The sequence below is a fragment of the Polypterus senegalus genome, chromosome 16 (assembly GCF_016835505.1).
Source record: "Polypterus senegalus isolate Bchr_013 chromosome 16, ASM1683550v1, whole genome shotgun sequence".
Classification (NCBI taxonomy): domain Eukaryota; kingdom Metazoa; phylum Chordata; class Cladistia; order Polypteriformes; family Polypteridae; genus Polypterus; species Polypterus senegalus.
In genome coordinates this window covers 68969024-68994311 of record NC_053169.1, presented here as the reverse complement: position 1 = coordinate 68994311, position 25288 = coordinate 68969024, and the positions used below count along the sequence as shown (strand labels likewise).

Sequence of the window (25288 nt, the reverse complement as noted above, 5' to 3'; positions counted from 1 at the left end):
AATAAGGGATATATAGAAATTGCACAAACTTGGACATTGATTCATGTATCAATGCCACATGTCGATTTATTTGCAGAACAGTAAAAATTATGCACTCAGATAATGGAACAAACTTTATTGGAGGAGAAATAGAGCTCAACAAGCAGTTAAAAATCTCGAGCAAGAAATAATTTGCAATGCCATGATGAAAAAATGAAGTCAGATGGATATGTAATCCACTATTGGCCTCCCATGAAGGCAGAAAAAAGTCTTCAAACAGTGATGTGTGAAGCAGAATCAATAATCAATAACAGACCCCTTGCAAAGGTATCAGATGATATGAATAACTTGGAGGTACTGACACCCAATTATTTACTATTATTCAAGACTCAACCCAGCATACCCCGAAGACTTTCTTCTAAAAATTATCAGTATACCAGATTTGGGTTGGAGAAGATGGACTAAAGAGTATTTACCAATACTTTAAAATTGTCAAAAATGGCTTTCAAAAAGAAGAAATTTTGAACTGGGTCATACTCTTCTTATTGTAGATTAAACTGTACCTTGTAACTCTTGTTTAATGGGACAAGTCATCAAGACAATGCCAGATGCCAAAGAGGTGGTCAGAAGAGTGTGTTCAGACCAAAACTAGCACACTGGATAGACCTGTAAACAAACTGGGCCTGCTCCAAGAAACAGCAATTAGTTTAAATGATTACTTTTAAAATTTGCATGCTTAAATTGTGTTTGTGCTTTTACATTAGAGTTTAAGTTTACATTTAAGCTTAGATTTAGAGTTACATTCCGTAAGTTTGGTTTAAGTTCATTGAATAGTTAAGGCTCTTACTAAGTAATGTTAAAGTAGCCGATTTCTTCCTTTATCATAAACAATTAGGGGCCTGGGGCCTCATGTACAAATGGTGCGTACGCACAAAAATGTTGCGTAAGAACATTTCCACATTCAAATCGCGATGTATAAAACCTAAACTTGGCATAAAGCCACGCACATACCCTGTCGTACACATGTTCTCTGCTTGATTTTCCAGACTGGCGGCACCCAGCGTCAAAGCAGTGCTAGTGTTCCTGTGTGGTTATCCTTTCTTATTTAGATCCACATCCCTGACGCGGCTTTATAAAAATACACTGAAATTAACCACATGTTGTTTATTAGTTATTATAACCTGTAACAATATAATAGTCCACAGAATGGTCAAACTATTCCAAATACCATAACTGCTTTAGCGCTTGTTACTCTCGCGCACCTTGGATCCCACATTGGATCATCTTTTTCCATATTACTCTCACAGCACCACTGTGAGTATTTATATCACTGTATCAGAGTGTGAGTCACAGCTGTACAGCATCGAGCACACGCTGCCTCAGCCATGCTGGCTATTGAACTGCTCTCATATGACAAATGCTTCAGAGCCTTTCCTGTACTGACCTCGCAGTTCAGAAACAGTTTCATCCCAAGAACTATAAATGCACTCAATCAGTCCATCAAGAGATTTAAAAACTTATCTTTTTAGAAAGATATTTTATTATTAAAGTATTTTTTTAGGTCTTTTTGTTTTATTACTTTATTTTACTCTGTAGCACTTTGAGATTGTTTATATAAAGTGCAGTATAAATAAAATGTATTATTATTATTAAGTGCTCCTTGTAGTACTGTTTGTACTTATTAGTACACTCACCTCACTGTAAACTTGCACTGCAGTTATAATATTGCACAACCTGAGCCACTTTACAAAGCACGTATTTACATATGATGGCGATTTTTAAGAAATGCAGCAAAATATGTTAATTATACTATACAGATAAAAAACTTTAACTACACGGTGCCGCAGCACTAGCGAGCTGCTGGCGCTCCATTCACAGATTGCTCCTGCCTTGTGCTGTATTCTTGCTGGTGCTGACGCAACACTGGAAGGATAGATGGATAGAATAATTAAACACGTACTATGAAGATATTTCGATGTTCCTTAAAAGTTCTGAAGAATCTGTGTTTTAAGCTTACAGATGGCTTAATGTCTATTACAGAGCTGATTGTGTGGTGATTGGGTATTTGGAGAAAGAAAAGTAAGGATAGGAATTGGAGGTTAGTATGTTTGAAAAAGACAGTACTGCTACAATAAAGTATTTAATCAAAGGTAGCACACGGCACAGCAAGAATCTTGCATGAGACATGAACAATCCCTGCGCCACTGTGTTCCCATGTTTAATAACATGCTTTAACTCCCGTCATCATGAAAATGATATCACGTCTACATCTCAATATTTTAATTATTCAGAGAGCTGTAATATCACGAATGTAATGTATTCTGTGTACTGTCGGAGGAAGAGAAAGCACGGAAGCATGTAGTGATTCACACACATAGAACACATAGAAGATCAAATACAAAACAAACCATTTAATGTGCTACTTTAGTTACGATGGAATTGAGAAACTAGTAAATTAAACGATTTTAAGATTAAGTTTATGATGTTCTACTTTAATGACAAAATAAACTACGTGATTAAAGTGGAAATTTAGAGACTAAGGTTGACATTTCATGCTTTTTCCCTCACTGTGTGCCTTTTTTTTTTCTCTGTACCCTAATAAGCTTTCATATGACACTCAGACAGTGGGCTACGACTCGCCTTTTCACGGTGACTTTGATATCTGACAACTTCTTTTTTATTTCGGGCACTGTGCGACTTTCTGAATGTGAGCTTTCTCCAACACGTTATGTCACTCGATCAACTTCCTTTTGTTGTTTATACCACTGTTTAAACCAACAAATATTACGTTTTTCTTTGCCTCCACTTGGTATTAGCTGAAATTCTTCTAATTTTCCCTCTTGCTTTGCCATTGCCTTTTCACAGAAGGTTGAGCTTAAGGGCTATTTATATTGATTTGCATATTCAAAGAGGCGTAATTCTGGGAGGAGTTGGGGCGGGACAGCAGGCGCGTGCATGTGCATTACTTTTCACACTGACCGTGATTTATGTAGCGGAAGAACATGGAATGCACAGATTTATGCATCTGGATTTTTTTGTACGTAAGCACATTCCCGCTTTTGTCTGTACGCCATGTCATAGCATGAATTCTACGCACGACGTTATACATGAGGCCCCTGATTTGCCAGTTATTTAGGTCATGTTAAGTTGATATAAGTATTTTCTTAGTTATGTTACATTTTTGCCTATAAATTAGTGAATAGTATAAGGGATGTTCTTAAATCCCCACAAGCTGAACTGAAATGGAAAATTCTAACTATTTCTTGGCCCACTGATTACAGATTATTCTCAGTTAGTAACCTGCTTTGCCATGTGCAAGGCATGGAGGACACACAGTTTTAAAAAGTGCCTTAGTGTGCCCAATTGTATGTGAAGAGCCATACGTTTAGAAAGTACAGAATGTAAAACAGAGCATAGAGAAATAACTCTAAGTTATATACTATACTATATATATATATATATATATATATATATATATATATATATATATATATATATATATATATATATATAGTATAGACACAACTGAAGTTTAACAAGAAGAAACATTTTTCCTTTTTTTTGCTTTTTATTCTACTAGTGTAATAACTTTATTCTTTTGTGGACCGTTTGCTTTGAAATTTCACTAAACCTTTCTAAAGCACTTTTTTGGAGTGAGGTTTCTTTGGTACAAGTTTGGCTCATGCTTGATCCTACCTTAGACACCAGCAGATACAGGAATATTTAAACTTCATAGCCCTAAAGCCTTATTGGAAGTGCATTAAAGGTTTTTCTAACACTAAGGGAGGTAAAAAAATGCACAACAGAGAAGACATGAGGTCAGGAATAAACAAAAAACCCAAAATAGAAGTCTAAGGTACTAAGTGTCAAAACTCTAATGCACAGAAGATGAAGGACAGCATGAAAAAGGTCGGTTTTCCCTAACTCAACTACAAAAATGTTTATTTTCTTAAGTAGGGCCATAACTACTTGCCACACCTTAATTTTGAATAAGATGTGCATTATAAATTCATGCTTAACAGTGATATCTGCTCATTAAGCAAACAACAAACATCAGCAGGATAAACAAAATGGTAATGTCCAAGAAAAATTAGAACAGAATAGTAGCACCCACAAGAAAAAACAGATAAGTGAGTGCTATAGGGGCCTGACAATCATAATGATAAATTGAGGGTTGTATAAACATTTAACAAATCTACAAAAAATGCAAACAGTAAACAGGACTCCCAAAACACACATCAAACAACATTTAGCCTCTTTGCTGAACTATAAAGAGACTAAATGTATCCTTGTCTTAATGGTCATATTTATTGCTGGTATAAAATGACAGCACAGCACATTTCGGCTATTGTTAAGAAGGTTCACCCACATCATTATTTCCTCAGACATTTGATGAACCTCTGATTTCCTTGTTCGTTCTCATTAACTTTTACAAGTGTGCAGTGCAGTCCATCATTACTGGTTTATAACATCCTGTTATACAGATCCTGATGATCTCAAATAGATCTTATAACACTTAAAACTAGAATTCCTGAAACCTAGGAAAACATTCGTCCTGGTGTGGCAAATTGCTTGCATACTGCATTAACTTTAGCTGCTGATGAAAGTCCCATTTTACTTACGGTGCCAAGCAGAGTTGCATTGCGGTGCAGCAGTCTATTAGTCAGCGAAAGTGCCGTGAAGCAGCTTTCTGTTGTTACGGTGGTCATTGCTGCTCTTGTGAAAAGAACTGAGCTTAACACCATCAACATAGAGACGGAGAGGCAAGTTCGTTGTACCATGTGAATGTCACTGACAGAATAAAACTGAATATTAAAAAAAGCGCTAACTTTTACAAGCAGCCAAAATTTAAACCAGGTGTTATAGACTCAAATCACATGTATGTTTTTATTATATTATAGTAATAATGATAGTAGCTCACTACTCAAAACACAGAGCACCTGGACTCGAACACGGAACCTTTTGGTTATAAGGCAGCAGTTCTTTCCTCTGCTCCATCCAAGAATACATATCAATTCTCTGTCAACTGACATTTGAGCTTGGGTTTTTAACTCATTGACCGCATCATGTAAATTGAATGATTTTTTTTCATTGGTTATATTCTTGAATAAAAGCATATGTGTTTATTTGATATTTGGACTAAAGTCTTCACATGATACACTTCACATCATTTCTAATATCCATCCATTTTCCACCCAGCTGAATCTGAACACAGGGTCACGAGGGTCTGCTGGAGCCAATCCCAGCCAACACAGGGCACACAATATAACAAGGAAAAAGTTTCTATTTTAGGTATGTGTTCAGCATTTCTTTTTTTGCTTTTTGTTCTTTATTTCGCCTTATACAATTTCTATTGTTAGGAATTTGTTAGTTTTCGCATACCCCTTGGGGTCAGAGTGCAAGGTCAGCCATTGTACAGCGCCCCTGGAGCAATTGAAGGTTAAGGGCCTTGCTCAAGGGCCCAGCAGAGTAGAATCTCTTTTGGCAGTGACGGGGATTTGAACCAGCAACCTTCGGGATACCAGCGCAGATCCTTAGCCTCAGAGCCCCCACTCCGCCCTTAAATTTTTTATTTTTTTGTTCTTTATTTGCCTCGCATTTTGTGTCATCCTACACTTAAACAGATCTTTGTGGAGAAGGAACACACATTAAATGTATGCATTTTAAATAACAATATATTATTTGCCCTATACAACTCCAGGCACCTCACACCACGATAAGAGACTTCAGCCCCATTGGGTAGGGGAAAGGACAGCAGGCTGCTTGTGCTGATTAACACGTTTGCAAAACAAAAAGATCCCTGAATGGCCTGTTCTCGTCTAGAGTTTTCTAATGTTCTCAATATTTAAACTGCTAATATACAACACATTAAAATACATTCAAAATATGGTTATGTATAAAATAGTCTACTGTACATTAAGAAGATGGCATTTCTAATCTGTACAGGTTTGTTTCTCACTTTATTTCTGTTTTTCCTTAGAAATTCATTTGGTTGTGTGATTTTAATTGTGGGATGATCAAATTTACCTTGGCTATGAGTGAGAGTTTAGTATATAGTATAATTTAGGTCAACAAATTGCAATAAATATCATTAAATATGCAATAGCATTTGATAAATATTAGATACTCTATAAACAAACAGCATGTACCAGACAGAACACATAATACAAATATCTAAGCTATGGAACAGTAAGTAACTTTTGATTCATATTGTAAATAGAATAGTTGTGTAGATGCTGACATAAAGTGTTTATCACAGGTAAAACATAAAAGTTAATAGTTTAAAGGGGGGGTCAGAAGGGTCTAGTGGTACAGTATTGAATGCTACAATATAATATCTTAGATGGCAGGGGTATAAACAGCCTGGTTATGGGCTGTTATGATGTCTAAGACACATGCCTTTGTTTTTTCCCCCCTTATGATACAAGTGTAACAAATAGGAAAGAGAACTTAAAAAACAAACTGAGTTTATCTTAACTGGCCTAAAAAAATCTTTCAAGAAAATTCTCTCTTATGGTCTCCACCACATACTGAGTATGGGCAAGTCTTTTAAATAACAGCAGACAGCTCACCTTTTAGATTTTTTTAAAGGTCGTGCACGTTGCAAGCCAGGGGTACATGGAATTGCATTTTCACCAAGCCATATTTCGAACAAAGGAATGTCATGGGTAGGTGGCTTCTCATCCTATTAACATATTAAATTTATTTAGAAAATGACATAAGACATACATCCAAACATATACTTAAAAACATTTTAGTGTACAGTACCTTCAGTGCAAAGCATATATTTACATTTACACTATAAAGAGCAAAAAACAAATTCAAACCATACCAGTGACAAGACAACCATCTCTTAAACAAATATGGCTGAATGAAGTCCCAGGAGAAGTCAACAATGAAGTGATCCAAAATTCTAAGCATATGCTAGGTTAAATTAATCTTAACACATAACTGGACCCTCATTTGCCCTAACAACAACTTGAATTCAGTCTCAACATAGTTCCTCTTAGTAGCCAGAACTACTGGATGACAAATTGGACTGGTCTGCCAATACTGATGCTCTGTGTAAGAAAGGTCAGAGCCGACTATACTTCCTTAGGTTGGCGTCCTTCAACATCTGCAATAAGATGCTGCAGAAGTTCTACCAGACGGCTGTGGCGAGTGCCCTATTCTATGTGGTGGTGTGCTGGGGAGGCAGCATAAAGAAGAAGGATGTCTCACGCCTGGACTAACTTGTTAGGAAGGCAGGCTCTATTGTAGGAATAAAGCTGGACAGTTTAACATCTGTAGCAGAGCGACAGGCACTAAGCAAACTCCTGTCAATCATGAATAATCCACTGCATCCACTTAATAGTGTCATCTCCAGGCAGAGGAGTAATTTCAGTGACAGACTGCTGTCACTGTCCTGCTCCACCGACAGACTGAGGAGATCGTTCCACCCCCACACTATGCGACTCTTCAATTCCACCCAGGGGAGTAAATGCTAATATTACTCAAAGTTATTGTCTGTTTTTACATGCATTTTTATTAGTCAGCCTCAATCTATCTAGTGGGATGTTACTGTGACATTTCTCCCAGTTATTAGCACACTCTAAAATTCAGTTCTGGTTGCAAGCATACTGGGTGGGTCCAGCTGGGTTTTCAGTAAAATGTTTTTCAATATGTTACCTGAAATATTCTCTTCATTGTGTGGATCATTTTCTAGTTTAAATGATAATCAACAGCATACACCATGGCAAAATATTTTGCAGTAGTAGTAGCACAAATTTATACAAACACCTTAAGTGCTACCTTACAATCCAACATGAGAAAGCTTTAACATTAGAAATATCAAAGCCTACGAAAAAAACTCGTAAACCCAGCCCACCATCAATCCGTTAGCACCTTTCCTCCGTCAGCCTCTTTTGTCTAGAAAATGTGTCGATAAGCAAAACCAGAAAGCAGCCTTCTATCCCACCACTGCAGAAACGGCAAACACCTCTCTCAGCTCAAGCCTTGTTTATCAGGGATTGAGGTAGTACCTACAGCTGTATAGGCTATAAAATACAGTATATCGCTATTTGGAACAAATGCATTACATGTGTGTTCTGTGTCTACAAAGATCAATGCAAGTGTAGGATAACAGGAAATGCAACAAATGTTGAACATATTCCTAAAAGGCAACCTTTTTATCATGTTTTAGTACTAATGACAAAATTCTGACATGAAGTGTATAATGTGAGGAGACTGAAGTCTAAATATCAAATAAGCACTTTCACAAAGGGTACAAATATAACCGAATAATTGAGCTTTTATTCAAGACTATAACTGAAGAAAAAGAAATCAGGTTAGCGTGGTTTGTTGTCACTACTTCTTTGGTAGTACAGAGGTAAGTACTGCTGACTCCTATTCAAAAGGTTCGAGCCTTCCCAAATTAAACATTTTGAGTAGCAAGCTGCTCTTATTGTTATTATAAAATAAAAACATACATTTGATTTGAGTCTGTAACAGCTGGTGTAAATGTTACTTTGTAAAGGTTATCATTATTTTTTTATTCAGCTTTATTCTCTCAGTCGTGTTCACGCTTGCCCCGATCTTACACTGCTGTTTTCAAATAAAGATGTGCTATACAACAGGAGTGAACTCAGATGAGGACGAGGGTTCTACATCGGAGAAAGACAACAGAAGCCCTCCCCGCAAGAAACGTCCACTCACATATAAGAACAACACAGCTGCACCAGGCGTAAAGTTAAAAGATGCCACTGTTTGGATGCAGGATGATGTGCAGGCGTCATCCTGCCAGTCAGTCTGCTCCAAACCTGTCCTTCAACGAAACAGCAAGGCTTACAGAGCTCGCCAACGTATCATGGAAAGTCCTATTTGTGATTATGTTTTGTGATGATCTTTACATAACAAACATTTATATGTTACTTATATAAAAGCCAGATCGAGTGTTATTTACCTGAATTTATTTATCTTCCTACAGCATAAAGTCACAAGTAGACTGCAGAGCTTCCTGTGTTTGATCGACAAGGGCATGCTCAAAAATTACATGTGTAATGCCACGAAAAATGCCCGCTGACACTACAGTACGCAAGCAATGGTACAAGAATACAGTCAGACTTCTTTTTTGGGCACATACACTGTCCAGATCTAAACGCTAGCTTGGAGAGTAAAATAAAAGCGCTAACCTTTACAAGTACCATATATTTATAGAGACTGTTACAGACTCAAATCAAATGTATGTTTTTACTCTATAATAGTAACAATAAAAGAAGCTAACTAGTCAAAATGGTAATTCTAGGAAGTGCCCGGAATCGAACCAGCGAGTTATTGATTATGAGTCAGCAGCTCTTACCACTGCACTCTCCAAGCGGTCCTGTCAGTGTTGAACCCTAACCCAATTTCTTTTTCTTCTGTTAAATTCTTGAATATAAGCGCACTTGCTTTGTTATTCAAATTAACAATTTCACAAAAGGTAAATTGTCAATTTATGTTTGGACTTCAGTCTTGACACATTACTGTCAAGACTTTTTGTCCAAGTTGAGCTTCGATGATGGGGGGGATGGGATAGCAAGCTGGTTGCTGCTTGTGCTGATCAACACATTGGCAAAACAAAATTTAACAAATTTAACAAAAAGGAATTTAAGGTGGCCCAGGATTACAAGTTTTTTTGTAGGCTTCAGGGATTCTAGTGGTAACTGACCTGGTGCAAGTGTATGCATGAGTGTGCCTTGTGATAGAAAGGAACATGCCTAAGGTTCTTATTTAAGAAAAAATAAATACTGTAGCTTAATGAGCAAAAAGAAAAGAAAAAAACTACATTTTATAACAATGTTTTCTGTTAGTAATGCAGAAATTTTTACATAATAAACTACATGAATTAACACTATTTGTAAAAAAAAAAATTATATCAAAATTATAAATAACATATTGTGACTGAACAAATGATACCTTACTGTATGAAGAAACTGTACAAATATCCAGATGTTTGTACAAAATATATGATACTTATAACCTTTTCCGCCAAACTATATTTTAGCTTCAAACTCAAACACTCCTCGACCAAAAAAAAAAAAAAATCAGAATCAGTAAATTTTAGCAGATATCTTGAAGTCAAAAATGGATATATGCTGCTTACTTAAGCACTGAAACCAATGTGCTCCAGTAGTATAAGTTTTTACATGATAAAGAAACTGTAAGAGTTTCCATCCTGCAGGCCTTCTGTCTGTGAATGTGGGAATTGGAGTTGGGTACAGCCCTGTTGGGTCCCACAGGCACCGCCTGGGGTGCTGCAGCTGGGACTCTTGAGCCCATATGGACAGTGTATTCGCTACACCTGGAAGTGCAGCCGGAACCCAGCGATCAACCTCCTGGAGCACTTCCGGGTGGACTATAAAAGGGCCATGCAACCACCACTTAATGACCAGAGTAGGGAGGAGGAGGAGGAGGAAAAAGCTTAGAGGAGTGGTGGTGCCGAAGGAGAGTGTTGCGGCATTTCATTTGTGTCTTTTGGGACTGTGTTGTACCTGTGGGGGTCACGGGGAAGACATGCCCCACAGGTGAAGATAAATAAATTTTTATTTATCTTCATTCTTGCCTCCGGTGTGAGTCTGTGTCGGGTCAGGAAACTTTGTTATATATTATATATACATACACACACATATATTATCAGTATGCTGCTGCTGGAGTAGGTGAATTTCCCCTTGGGGATTAATGAAGTATCTATCTATCTATCTATCTGCATATACATATATATGTATAGCAATATTTGCTTCCATTTGGGATACGGTTATCATCCCAAAAGACTGTAAAATGGCTCTTGTCGTTCCTATCTGGAAAGGGAAGGGTGATCACCTTCCGAATCTGTTCCTCAGAGAGTTGCAGTCTTTACAGAGGACACTGCAGTTGTGACCCACTGGGCTGGCTACTTTGAGCAGCTGTTCAAAGCTGATCCTCCGACTAGGACATTGGTTATCTCTGGGTCTACAGTTCTTGAGGCCAATCCTCCAATTAGCTGTGAACCACCCAGTCTCACTGAGATTGCACAGGTGGTGAACCAGCTGAGGGAGGGGAAGGCTGCTGGGTAGGGTAGTGGTATCTGGGGTGAACATCTCCAGGCTGGTGGCAAGGCTGCCCCCCTGGCATTGCAAGCAATCTTTGCTTCTATTTGGGAGACTGCCATCATCCCAACTGACTAGAAAACGGGACTTCTTGTTTTGCCTGGATTGCGGCAACTACAGGGGGATAGCACTGCTCTCAGTGCTGGGTAAAGTCCTTGCAAGGGTCGTCTTTAGTAGGATCCGTGATTACTTGCGCACCTGCCAGCAACCGGAGAAGTCTGGTTTAACACCTAAGAAGTCTATCATCGACTGCATCCTGGCACTGGGGGGTTCTCATGAAGTGCAAATATCAGCAGAATTTCTTTGCAGCCGTTGTCAATTTTTGTAAAGTGTTCAACTCAGATGATCAAGGTGCCCTTTGGGACACCCTTAGGATTCGCAGGATCCCATCAAGGTGCTGGATCTCACTGGTACTCTGAGTGCTGTGCAGAGTGGAGGCATAACCTCTGTGTTTTTCCCAGTTGACTTTAGAGTTTGTCAGGGGTGTGGTTCTTTCTCCTACTGTGTTCAATGCTTCTATGGACTGGGTGTTGGGCAAGGTCATGGGGTCAAATGGCTGTGGAGCATCTTTTGGTGAAGATTAACTTTTCTTGACTTTGCTGATGATGCTGTGATCTTCGCAGAGTTCATGGAGGCTCTGATCGGGGATTTCGAGAGACTGACAAAGGAGTCTGAGTGTCTGGGCTTGCAAGTGTCCCGGATAAAACACAAGATCCAGGCCTTTAATAACCTCTTGAGCAAAGCCATCAGCAGTGTGTTTGTCTGCAGAGAGAGCGTCCTACTTGTTGAGAGGTGTACTTACCTCGACAGTGACATTCATGTCTCTGGTGACTCTTCCTATGAAATCAGAAGACGGACTGGGAGAGCATGGGGGGCAGCAGTGTTACTGTTCCTGTGTGGTTACTCTTATTTTCCTGACGCGGCTTTATAAATATACTGAAACTAACCGCATATTGTTTATTAGTGTAATGCATCTGATTGTAATTAACTTGTAACAATATAATGGTCCAGGGAATAGCCATAGTATTCCAAATACCATAGCTGCTTTAGCGTTATTACTCTCACTGCACCTTCTTTCAGCTGCTCCCATTAGGAGTTGCCACAGCGGATCATCTTTTTCCATATTACTCTCACTGCACCACTCAGAGTATTTACATCACTGTATCTGAGTGTGAATCACAGCAGCAGCTGATCGGAAAGAGAATTATCGGTATACAGTATCAAGCACACACTGTCTCAGCCACAGCAAAATGTTTCAAAGCCTTTCCTGTACGGACCTCGCGGTTCAGAAACAGTTTCACCCCAAGAACTATAAACACACTCAATCAGTTGCTCCTTGTAGAACTGTTTGTACTTATAAGTAGAATCACCCCACTGTAAACTTGCACTACAGTTATATTACACAACCTGAACCACTTTATAAACAGTGTATTTGCATATGATGACAATATCATTTTTAAGATGAAATGCAGCAAAATATGTTTATTATATTATACAGATAAAACTTTAACTTCACTTAAAAAAATCTATATTCTTCACTGGGACTGGCGTGAAGGATAGAATAATTAAACATGTACTACGAAGATATTTCAATGTTCCTTAAACAATTTGAAGAATCGGCGCTCTAAGCTTACAGATGGCTTAACGTCTATTACAGAGCTGATTGTGTGGCGATCGGTTACTTGGAGAAAGAAAAGCAAGGACTGCAGGCGCCGCCAATATATATTGAATATAAAACAGAAAGAAAAAATAACAACACAGCTAAAAACGCAACGGCAAATTTCGACATAAGTTAAATGCTTGTGTCATGAGCACGAGGCGGCTATGCAGTGTCCGCAACAGACGTGGCCATCCACCGTGTAGAAGATACCATATTGACATTGGCGGCGAACGGGCCACCGATTCTTTCTCTGCCTAGGGCCGCCACAAGCCTAGAGCCGCCCCCGAGTACTGCTACAATAAATAACTTCATCGAAGGTCGCGCACAATCACTGCGCCGTGAAACCCATGTTTAATAACGTGGTTTAACTCCGGTCATCATGAAAATGATATCACGTATGCATCTCTGTATTTTAGTTATTCAGAGACCTTTAATATCACGAATGTAATGGATTCTATGTCCATTCGGAGAAAGAAGCAAGTAGTGATTCACACATATGGAGCACATAGAATTTCACATACAAAATAAAGCAATTAACGTGCTACTTAAATTAACCAGTTTCTCAAATCACATCGTAATTAAACGATTTTAAGATGTTTATGTTGTTCTACTTTAATGACAAAATAAAGTACATGATTAGAGTGGAAATTTTGAGATTGAAGTTGACATTTCGTGCTTTTTCCCCACTGTGTGCCTTTTTTCTCTCTGTACCCAAATAAGCTTTCATATGACACTCAGACATTGTGCTACGACTCGCCTTTTCACGGCAACTTTGCCGAAAATAAAAAAGATCTTGTCAGATATCACTGTGTGACTTTGTGAACGTGAGCTTTCAAGTTTCTCCAACACGCTATGTCACTCGATCAGCTTCCTTTTGTTGATTATACCACGGTTTAAATAAACAAATATTATGTTTTTCCTTTGACTCCACTTGGTATTCACTGAAATTTTTCTATTTTTCCCCCCGTGCTTTTCCCATTGTCTTTTCACAGAAGGCTGAGCTTAAGGGCGATTTATATTGATTTGCATATTCAAAGAGGCATAATTCTGGAAGGAGTTGGGGCAGGACAGAAGGCGCGTGCACGTGCGTTAGTTTTCACGTTGATCGGGATTTATGTAGCGAAAGAACGCAAAGTTGGAGTACGCACAGATTCCTGCATCTGGATTTTTCTGTGCGTAAGCACATTTCGGCTTTAATGCTTACGTCATGTTATAGTGCAAATTCTACATACGGCGTTATACATGAGGCCCCTGGAGAAGTTTCTATCTGGCTATAACTTAGCTATACCCAGAATGGTCTATAAATCATTCTGCTAAACTACAGCTAAAATAACTTCTGATGCTACAAAATCACTTAAAAATGGCAAGCCACTGTACTTACATATTGTATTTTCATTTTCTTTTTAAATGTACGTCCAAAAACTTTTTTTTTCCTTTAACTACTGGATTATATAAATATTGACTATCAAGTACCTGACCAGCTATTTTAAATAATACAGCCCATAATTAAAGAGAAATAAAGGGCATGAGAATAACCAAACTCCACCTAAAAAAAAAAAATCACTGAAAGATGAAAAAACAGGAGATTTATTAACAATTAATGTAATTTAAGCAAAGGGTAGGGTTTATCCAAAAAAATATTATATGGTGACTGATAGCAGCATATTTCAATTTTTGTGAACAATATCTCTACTGAAAAATGATTTTGAATTTAAAAAATGTTCTTCTTTGAGTACAGAGTTTGTAACAAAATGTAGATTGTAAAATGTATCTTATGTTCTTCAAACACATTTGAATACATTAGGCCTTTTCTAATGCAATCAAAGAAAAAGAATAATAAAATTAGAATTTAAGATAAAATAAAGTTGATAACTCAAAAGTGTCCACAAAAATAATCAGTCTTACTTTTGGAGCTATCCGATTTACAAGTTCTGAGATTTCCACTGTAGGCCTGCTACCTGTAAGCTTTCTTGTCCCTTTACCTAAAAATATAAAATGTAAAAATAACAATAAATCATTTTCAACTAAACAAAAACAAACAAGTTCACACACACACACATATATATATATATATATACAGGTAAAACTTGAACTCTCAGGGAGCAAAAAAATAAATTTCGCTGTAATGAGATTCTGTATTTTATATAATACAGAATATATATATATAATATATATATATACACACACATATATACATACATACATAGGCAGGACATTGTCATATTGCAAAGTTACTTATGCATGCTGCACTAAACCCACAACTCAATCAAAAGCAATAATGGAATTTTTACATACCCAAGGATATCTACTTTCAAATAAGTCACAAGTTTCCAGGTTGTCTGCATCTCTTTCACTAGTAAAATCTGTGATTTGCACGTGTATATGCTGAGACAAGAAGTGTGTCACAGTTGACTGAATCAGCTTTTATCTAAGATCTGACCTACATCGATCCACATACAGTGAAAGACCCATTATCATTGGATAATGGAGTTTCACATCTTTTGAATGATGTATAGTTGTCTACGATTGATCATTTGTAGTACATTTCACAGCTGCGTGTAAAAGGCATCAAATATGTTGTGTATGTGACAAGTAATCTTTATGCATCTATACACACACAAGCTTCTGTAAGAGTGTAAATATTTTGGTTGATGTGCAATAAGACCTAAAGTTTGTATTAGGGAAATGTGCATATGGTTGAGAAAGTCTTAGTTACAGAATGCTGGTGATACGGAATATGAAGACCTTGAGTGACAGTTTTCACAGTTTTGAGAAGGATGCATCTGCTGAAGGACTCAATGCTATGATTGATTTGGGAGTACAGTTTGGTAGAATTTAAAGTGTTGTGGCATTAGGTTTTATAGTTCAAGTTTAGTTTTATAGTTCAAGCATCAAGGGTTCAGTTGCCATATTCGGATACTGTCTGCGTCTTTCTCTCCCTGTTTTAGGTAACTGAATAAAGCTCTTCTAGTTAAACTTACAAGGAGGACCGCTCTTTGATTGGATGTCACTGAATTATGCCACACCGTTGCTTGAATAAGGGGTTAAAGAGCACAGACTGCCAAAGCTTTCAAAGAGCTCTGAAATCCATCAACTTCCAAAAAATAACCGTCAAATCAAATTAACTGATCATCATCAGAAGTCCTCATATCACTCTTAGCAAAATGCCTGGAGCAATTGTTTTTTCTTTGCCTTACTTGATAAATCTGCTCCTTTTTGAATCCATTGCAATTTGCATATAGACAGAACCACTCAGCAGGATGCCGTCATCACTGCACATTTGTAGAAACCACACGTCCTTGTGAAAATACCGTTTATTGACTATACTTCAGCCTTTAACTGTAGGAAACCGGATTTCCTTTGCAGTAAATTATAGGAGTTACTGGTGGACACCATTCTCACCATATGGACTATAATCTTGCTCCTTAAAAGTAAGCAGTTTGTTGAAGTAATTAAGTTTCTACACTCCATTATACAACGATAGGAACTTCACAAGTCACAGTTATTGCCCCAATACTTTCCTCTATCTATTCTAAACAGCTTCAGGAGGATCTGCAAGCAATTTTTTAACTGTCAAGTTTTCAGATGATACAGCATTGATAGACACCTCTAACAATGTTGCACATTTTGAGGAGGAAGCCAAAAGAATCCTGAGGTGGTGCCAGGAAGAGAACCTCCAATTAAACGTGATGAACACAAAAGACTCATTGGTCCTCATGAGGGTGGCCTGAGGGCCCAACATCCTCTAGTGGGCCCTGTGCTCACTGCCAATCTCCGTGGAGCTCGACTGGAATTTGCCATAGAATACCAAAATTGGCAGGTCCACCACTGGCGCCCTGTGCTTTTCACAGATGAGAGCAGGTTCACCTTCAGCACATGTGACAGACGTGAAAAAGTCTGGAGAAGCCGTGAAGAACATTATGCTGCCTGTAACATCGTTCAGCATGATCAGTTGGGTGGATGCACAGACCTCTACAGGCTAGACAACAGCACCTCGACTGCTATTGGGTATTAGGATGAAATCCTTGGACGCATTGTCAGACCCTATGCTGGTGCACTGGGTCCTAGGATCCTCCTGGTGCAGGACAATGCTGGCCTCATGCGATGAGAGTACACAGGCAGTTCCTGGAGGATGAAGGAATTGATACCATTGACTGGCCCTCATGCTCACCTGACCCAAACTCAATAGAACACCTCTGGGAAATTATGTTTCGGTCCATCAGACAGCGCCAGGTTGTACCTTAGACTGTCCAGGAGCTCAGTGATGCCCTGGTCCAGATCTGGAAGGAGATCACCCAGGACACTATCCATCGTCTCATTAGGAGCATGCCCCAATGTTGTCAGGCATGCATACAAGTACGTGGGGGCCATACAAACTGCTGAGAATGATTTTGAATTGCTGCAATAAATTTTGGCAAAATGGACTAGCCTGCCACATCATCTTCATCCATCCATCCATCCTCTTCCGCTTATCCGAAGTCGGGTCGCGGGGGCAGCAGCTTAAGCAGAGAGGCCCAGACTTCCCTCTCCCCGGCCACTTCTTCCAGCTCTTCCAGGAGAATCTCAAGGCGTTAACAGGCCAGCCAGGAGACATAGTCATAGGCGTTCAGGAGGCATCCTGATCAAATGCCCGAGCCACCTCATCTGACTCCTCTCGATGCAGAGGAGCAGCGGCTCTACTCTGAGCCCCTCCCGGATGACTGAGCTTCTCATCCTATCTTTAAGGGAAAGCCCAGACACCCTGCGAAGGAAGCTCATTTCAGCCGCTTGTATTCGCAATCTTGTTCTTTCGGTCACTACCCATAGCTCATGACCATAGGTGAGGGTAGAAACGTAGATCGACTGGTATACTGAGAGCTTTGCTTTACGGCTCAGCTCCTTTTTCACCACGACAGACCGATGCAGAGCCAGCATCACTGCGGATGCCGCACCGATCCGCCTGTCGATCTCACGCTCCATTCTTCCCTCACTCGTGAACAAGACCCCGAGATACTTAAACTCCTCCACTTGGGGCAGTATCTCTCCCCCAACCCTGAGAGGACACTCCACCCCTTTCCGGCTGAGGACCATGGTCCTGGATTTGGAGGTGCTGATTCTCATCCCAGCCGCTTCACACTCAGCTGCGAACCGATCCAGAGAGAGCTGAAGATCACGGCCTGATGAAGCAAACAGGACAACATCATTTGCAAAAAGCAGTGACCCACATCAAAATGCAAAATTAAATGTTTATCATCATCTTTTCACTTTGATTTTCGGGGTATCTTTGAATTCAGTCCTCTTTAGGTTGATAATTTTTATTTCCATCAAATGATGTGGCATCCTTTCATTCTCAACACATTACCCAGTCCATATCAGTATAGATAGCCAGCATGATTTTTTTTTTTTTCCCCACTGAGATCTGATGTGTTTTCAAAGTGTCCCTTTATTTATTTATTTTTTTTTAATTGTATAATTTGGTCTTATTTGTTAAAACTTGGATGACTAAGTATCTTTTGACCATTTTATATGGAATTCTCTGATTCTATGCTCTCTGTAGTGGAGGCAATGTCAGTTCTGAGTTTAATTCAATTTTATCTACCTTGTTTCGCTGATTTATAATTTATTCTTTGTAAGGCAATTAAAAAGTAAACATTATTTGGTTATTTTCTATACACTGCACAAGTAATATCCTTGCCAATCTGAAAATAAATTTCCAAGTTTATTTACAGGTAAAGTAAAAGCAAATGTTACCTAATCGAGATAGTGTTGGAGATGTAGGGTCCCAAAATATATCTTGCTGCAAATCAAACTCTGCAGATGGAGAAAAGCCACAGCAAGAGCCATCATGTTTGATTTTTGTAGGTCTTCTAGGAGTTCTTCCATCTGCTACAACAAAAAGCAACATAAAAAATATGGTAGTACAAAGAATGGTGAAGGAGAAAATCTATATTACACCACACTAATTAATGTCTTAAACATTAAGGGATAATTCATAGTTCATGCAGTTTTTAAGCTATTACATTGTGCTCTCATTTGGGAAGCACAGATCCTTTTTTAAGTAAAACATTATTTAACACTTTTATTTTAAAAAATTGCCTTTGTTAACTGTGACATAGAAAAATCTGTTTTAGGAGTTCTTGCAAGAGAAAGAAGTAGTGCTGTAAATAAAAACAGGTGCACATAGACAGATATCAAACTAGTACACAAGCAAAGGGTGTGTAATTCCAGGATTTCTCATGCATTTTGAGTAAGTCACTTCCAAATCAGAGCGGGACACAGCTCATGTTCTACCCTTCACACAGTGAGCAAATAAGTGCATCTAAAGCTACTCTTGCTATTCTTCAAGCATTCATCATCTGCTTCAGCAAAACTACATGTGCAATGCAACTTTAATTTCAAATTAACTGATATAATTTTGTGGAGTAAACAGGGAATATTTCTACAAATAAAAAACATTTAATTTTGCATTTTGTATCAATGCTTTCTGTACAAATTGGTTTGCAGCAATTCTTTTGATTTTTGTTTCCCCCAGCATTATGGTTAATATGCAACGATTGGTATGCTGCTTCATGGATTTAGCGTGCAGAGTTTGAGTCCCATGCCTGGTCAATGCCGTTTTACCCTTAATGTTTCCTCCCTATTCCTTAATGGGGACTCCTTCCCAAATTATTGTTAAGTTTAACTGAAGTAGTCCCTGAAAATGACTGGCACCCTTTCCTGGGTTTATTCCTGATTTGTTCCTGATGCTGCCAGAATAGGGTCCGGCTCCTTGTGGTGCTGAATTGGAATAAGAAAGAATAAGAATACATGTATATATTTCTGGACCAATCAAGTACATGCATGGCTGGTCTATGCAAAAATTGTAAGTGAACTGGGGTGGTTTCAGCAATACTCTAACCCAAGAATTAGTAGGGCCCTATGGAATCAGTTTTATTTTTTCACAAATTTAATTTTATTTTTTTTGATTTTCAGTTTTCACCATTTCATTTTTCCATGATTCATATTTCTGGGTTTTTACACTGTTTTTTTTTTTTTTAACCTGCAAGAAAAGTAGTAACAGCTACAACAAAACAAACAATAATGAAATGGCACTTTTTACATTCCTTTTAATGAATCAGCACACTAGCACAACTGAACCTTATTTTGCAGTTCCATTCATCAGGTAGGAGCCCAGATCCTCCATGATGTTGTATGCCAAGATTGCAGAAGGGCAGTGAGTGCCCGAATTGTAAGAGCTGAGACAATAATAATAATACATTTTATTTATGGATATTTGTTACAGCCTCAGCTGATGTGTTCTCAGCTAGAAAGAACTACTTGTAGAGGTGATTATATGTAGAGGTTCAGCGTGGTACCCTACTGATTTGAACCAGGAGGTATGCCTTGGCCAGCACAATCTATTTCAGTGACAAGAAGGTTGCCCATCTCCTTTTCCTGGCAGACTTTACCCACATCACTAATGATGCAGCCTCACTTAAATATTCATAATGCTGCCAGGTCTCTCCCACCAAACTGATGACATGACACAAGCAGGTTGAACATACACTGTTAGGCATATCCCCTTTAAAACTTTCTGGTATTCTTTCAGACAGTATGAAGCATTGCCTGTAACCACTGCTAAAATGTCATTAAGATTCAGCTGGTTGTTGTGAAGGGACTGAAGTGCTGCCTGTGAAAAGATGACATCTGACAAAAAGTACTGGTCTTCAGTACCTGAAATTGTAATTATGTAAATTATTTGTAATGATTCTTAAAACTGAAATGTTTACAGATTGAAAACCTGCATCATTACATCTGTAGCTTCATCTACTGCAGATCTTAAAATAAATTACAAAGCAAAAGCTAACTAATCTGGAAGATGCTAAATCCGAGAATTAAACAGAAAAAAAGAAAGAGAGAACTGCTTTTAAGTATGTAGCTTTGCATCTGTGGAGAAGTCTGCTCTTCTGCCCAGGTTTGTAGGTGCCGAGTTTATAATGGAAGAGTCAAATGTGGACCTTGTATGCCTCATCACCACAAAGCAAAACATTTATTACATTCAAAAACATTGTTAATTTTTAAAAGGGAACTCTTTAACAAAAAGTGCTGTTCACTAATAACATTTTTCTATAGGAAAAATTGTTAATACCAGTTAAATATAATTTAAATCAAATAAATGATTCACAGTAAATACATCATGTACAATTAGAACTGCCTACATAAGAATTACCATGCAGCCAAAAGTTTGCTCACCTATCACTAGGTTGAGAACTATGTGGTCCATAGTTTCCAATAATCACAGTTAATAGGAACAGCAGTCAATGCAACATCTGAAAATGTATATATCCATCCATCCATCCTCTTCCGCTTATCCGAGGTCGGGTCGCAAGGGCAGCAGCTTAAGCAGAGAGGCCCAGACTTCCCTCTCCCCGGCCACTTCTTCCAGCTCTTCCGGGAGAATCCCAAGGTGTTCCCAGGCCAGCCGGAGACATAGTCCCTCCAGCGTGTCCTGGGTCTTCCCCGGGGCCTCCTCCCGGTTGGACGTGCCCGGAACACCTCACCAGGGAGGCGTCCAGGAGGCATCCTGATCAGATGCCCGAGCCACCTCATCTGACTCCTCTCGATGCGGAGGAGCAACGGCTCTACTCTGAGCCCCTCGGCTACAGAAACTGGCTCTTGGAAAATGTATATATCTATGTTTTAAATACCAAGGCCTAATTTTAGCACAGCCTGCCAAAAATAAATGTAACTCTCTCTTCCGCCATGAAAATGACTACACCAACACAAAAATTCCTAATCAGCATAAAAAAATCCTCCTGAAAAAAACATGCTGATGTCTACAAGTCTGAAAATGATCTCAAAACAATTTGTATGGGACAAAAGCTGCACATAAGATCAGTCTGAGCCTTTATGTTCTAACTGGGATAGTCATAGACAGTAGTCTCTCTTTTCGGAAGTGGTCTCTAAAAGCAAGTTATAAAAATTTCAATAAAACCATCAAGAATTGCCTGCATCTTAACAAACAAAAAAAAAAAACTAAGAAACTGGATATTGATTTTTGCTACTCCAAAGACGCTCTGTGTCCAGTCATTATTCAGGGATTTGATACAGAGGTAGTGCACTTCTTCAAGTACATGGGGGTCCACAACAATGACAGGTTGGACTGGTTGTAACACATAGTAACTATATATGAAAGAGCATGGCAGGCTCTTTTTCCTTAGAAGACTGCCTTCCTTTAATGTGGGTGGTGAAATCCTTAAAATCGTTTTACAACTCTGTGATGGCCATTACAATTTTTTCCACAGTGGTGTGCTGAGCTGGAAATGTCACTGCAAAAGAGACCCACCAAAACAACAAACTAATTAAAAAGGTAGACACAGTTAAAGGATGCACTCTGGACCCCCTGGAGGTAGTAGCAAAGAAGAGAATTAAAACAAAACTGAGTGCCAGTATGAGCAATTCTGCAAATTCTCCCACTGACACCTTAATGCTGAATACTTTTGGCCAACTTGTTATCCAGCAGAGGTGTGTCAGGAGACACTACTGAGGCTTCTTTATACTAATAGCAATATACCTACATAATGCTTCACTGTGACTGCTAAGTCAAAATTTTTTCACTCTTTAGTGATTCTGGTGTATGTTCACACTATAATGTTTATGTATATTTATCGAACGAGGTTCTTTAAAAAGACAAAATCCCCCCTTGGGGACAAATAAAGTCTTATCTATACTATATTCTTTTTTCCCAGCCAGAGCATATTCTTCTGCAGCTATAAGACAGTTGAGCAATCCTCAAATGGATATAAGCATGAATGCTGTTAATTTAGGACATCAGAGATATTTTGTTAATAACTTAGGTGCCACAGTACTGTGCACTAATTAGTACTGCCACTTTACTGATCCAGCACACCAAGTTCAAATTCAGCTACTGATTGTTTGTGTGGAGGTCAAATATTTTCCACGTCTGTAGTTTTCTTCTGTGTAATCCAGTTTTCCTTCCACATTCTTAAAGCCATGTAGGTTTGGATAAACATTCCCAGTGTGGGTTTGGCTGCAAGAGGAATTCATAATGAACTGGTACTCTCTGTCCAGTCCCTTGTCTTACATTGTGGCGAATACTACAAGGATAGCCACTTGCTCGATGTTCTTTTGAACTGTAGTAAGCAGGTTTGGGAATGACTGACTATAAGAGAACTTAAAGGTGAATTGTGATATCATATGGAAAGGTGATCTACAAATTCCTTATTTTTTTGTTGAAATGTCTTTCTTTTTAGAATTAGAGAGATGACAACCTTCCAGCGGATTCTGGGGTCTATCAAATAAAATCAATCAATAAATAAAAGGAGCTTCTCTAACCTATGGAGACAAATAAAATTCTCTCTAAGAGTTCTCTCAAGCTAGTAAGCTTGATAATGACAATTATTAAGAATTCTAGAAGAAGGTGTTCTGTGTTGCCTCAGAACGTATTATTAATGAAACTACAAATTCTACTTTGTATCTGATCATTCATCAGGATGTCAAGCTCATGTACTGAAAGAAGCCAAGTTGCACGACTATGATTCAAAACACAAAAGCAAATGTAGATCAGGACGGAATTGAATTGAATGGAGCCAAGATGCAGAACAATGATCCGAAACACAAAAGCAAATGTACATCAGAAAAGTATAAGAAAATCAAAATATTTGTGTTGGAATGATTACGTCAAAGATCATTCTTAAAAAACCACAAGGATATTTCAATGCTGGATCCATAAAACGGTAGTGCTACTCACTGTTCCCATATACACCCATGTTTAAAAACAGACAGGTAGGAATTCATTGTTATCTTCCCCTCAGAGCAAGCTGTTTCGGTTAAACATCATTTTGATTCACATCTGACCAAAACTCAGTTTCTTTCAAATAAAGATTAGTTAAATGAAGAAATATAAAAATGCATATTTAATGTGAAACGTTTGTAATTTCAATAACTGTTAATTAAAAAGACTGCTGCACTGTGTGGGCACGTATATATAAAAATAGGTTTACTGTACTACGTATGAAAGTGCTAAAAAAGTAGAAAATGCATTACTATTCCACAAAGTATCATAATATAAGAACACTAAAACAATTATTTTATACAGCTACAATCGCAAAAATAAGGTCTCCAGAAAGATATTTATTTTTCAACTTTCCTCTGCAACAATTTTTAATAGTTATTACTATATGCAAAACATTGCGTTCAAAACATGCTGACATGCTGATGTAGTCCGGGCTTCTATTTAAGGTGCACACTCAGCAGCGTTTCTTTCGTAATTACCTTTCTTTACCGCAGATTATACAAATTTAAAAACTCACCTTCACTTTGAGTTTTACAAGAAGAGCCTCCAGCAGAAAGCCGTGAATTCCTGGGAGCTTTGTTTAATTTGTGTTTTTCTTTAACCCTCTTAGGCGAACGGACGTCTTTTGGTTTTTCTTCCTTCCCGTGCAAAGGAATGATGCTTGACTTCTCATATTGTCTTCTCTTAGACGTCATTTTATAAAGGTGTATACAAACATGTTACCACCTGGAAACAGAATTACATTCATATCTCTGCGGTGTTTTCCAGTTTTCTGGGTCTACGCCACCGCCATCTTAATTCTTAGCGGAAGCAGTTATGATTGGTCAACTGTTCCAAGCGGGAACCGATCTAGCGTCCCACCTACAGTGTCAGGCTGCGGGCCGTTTTTCTATACACTGATCGCAGTGATAGGCAAGTAGTCATACGGCTGCAAATCACGTCTACTGTCCGTTTCGGCAACCCCTATACAAAATTACATAAAGTGGGTTTCAGAATGCTGTTTTATAAGTCGCTTGAAAGAGTTATTTTGTGACACTGGATAAAATCTATCGTGTTCGAGCTCAGCTATTTATTTGTTAATATGCATAGATATCTAACAATAAAAAAAAGTTAGCCTCTAGCCTTAAAAATTTTGAAAGTTCATTCTGTTTTAAACCATTTTTATATAATAAATTATATATTAATTAATTAAAGAAATTTAATTATTTAATTTAATATTTAAAATTAATGCAACTAAAACAGTGGCACATGTATGACTAATGTTAATTTTGAGGAATTAGCTAGAAATATACAGTAACTATACTACTCCTATAGTAAGATCATTTATAGGCTTGCTTGTGACACAGCATGAATATTAAGTGTTTCACTTGAGCATACACCATAACACTGGGATGCAGATGTATTTGCATAACTGCCAGGCTGGAGAATAAGCTCTCTGTAATTGGTAATGGACTACTGCTTAATATTAATCGAAACAGAATTCTCCTCATATCCTCGCATCTGTTGTTTTTGTCTCCTTATGATTACCCATCTTGAAATACAGTTTTGTTAGTTTGCAGCAAATGTCATTGGCCTTCAAAAATCATCTTGTGTGCAGCCTTAATCAAAGGCATTTATATATATATATAAGATATATATATATATATATATATATATATATATATATATATATATATATATATATATATATATATATATATATATATATATATATATATATATATATATATATATATATATATATATATATAGGGGTGGTGCAGTGGTAGTGCT

General features: G+C 38.1%; 1 protein-coding gene across 1 annotated transcript in view; it reads right to left on the bottom strand.

Moving 5' to 3' along the window:
• Window positions 1–24348, bottom strand: part of etaa1b (ETAA1 activator of ATR kinase b) — a 107018-nt gene extending 82670 nt beyond the window's left edge. The window contains 4 exon segments of the mRNA XM_039738192.1: window positions 6552–6664; window positions 14647–14723; window positions 18472–18606; window positions 24033–24348. Of these exon segments, the coding sequence (XP_039594126.1) occupies window positions 6552–6664; window positions 14647–14723; window positions 18472–18606; window positions 24033–24210 (503 nt within the window). The 5' untranslated portion in view covers window positions 24211–24348.
• Window positions 24349–25288: the final 940 nt, after the last annotated feature.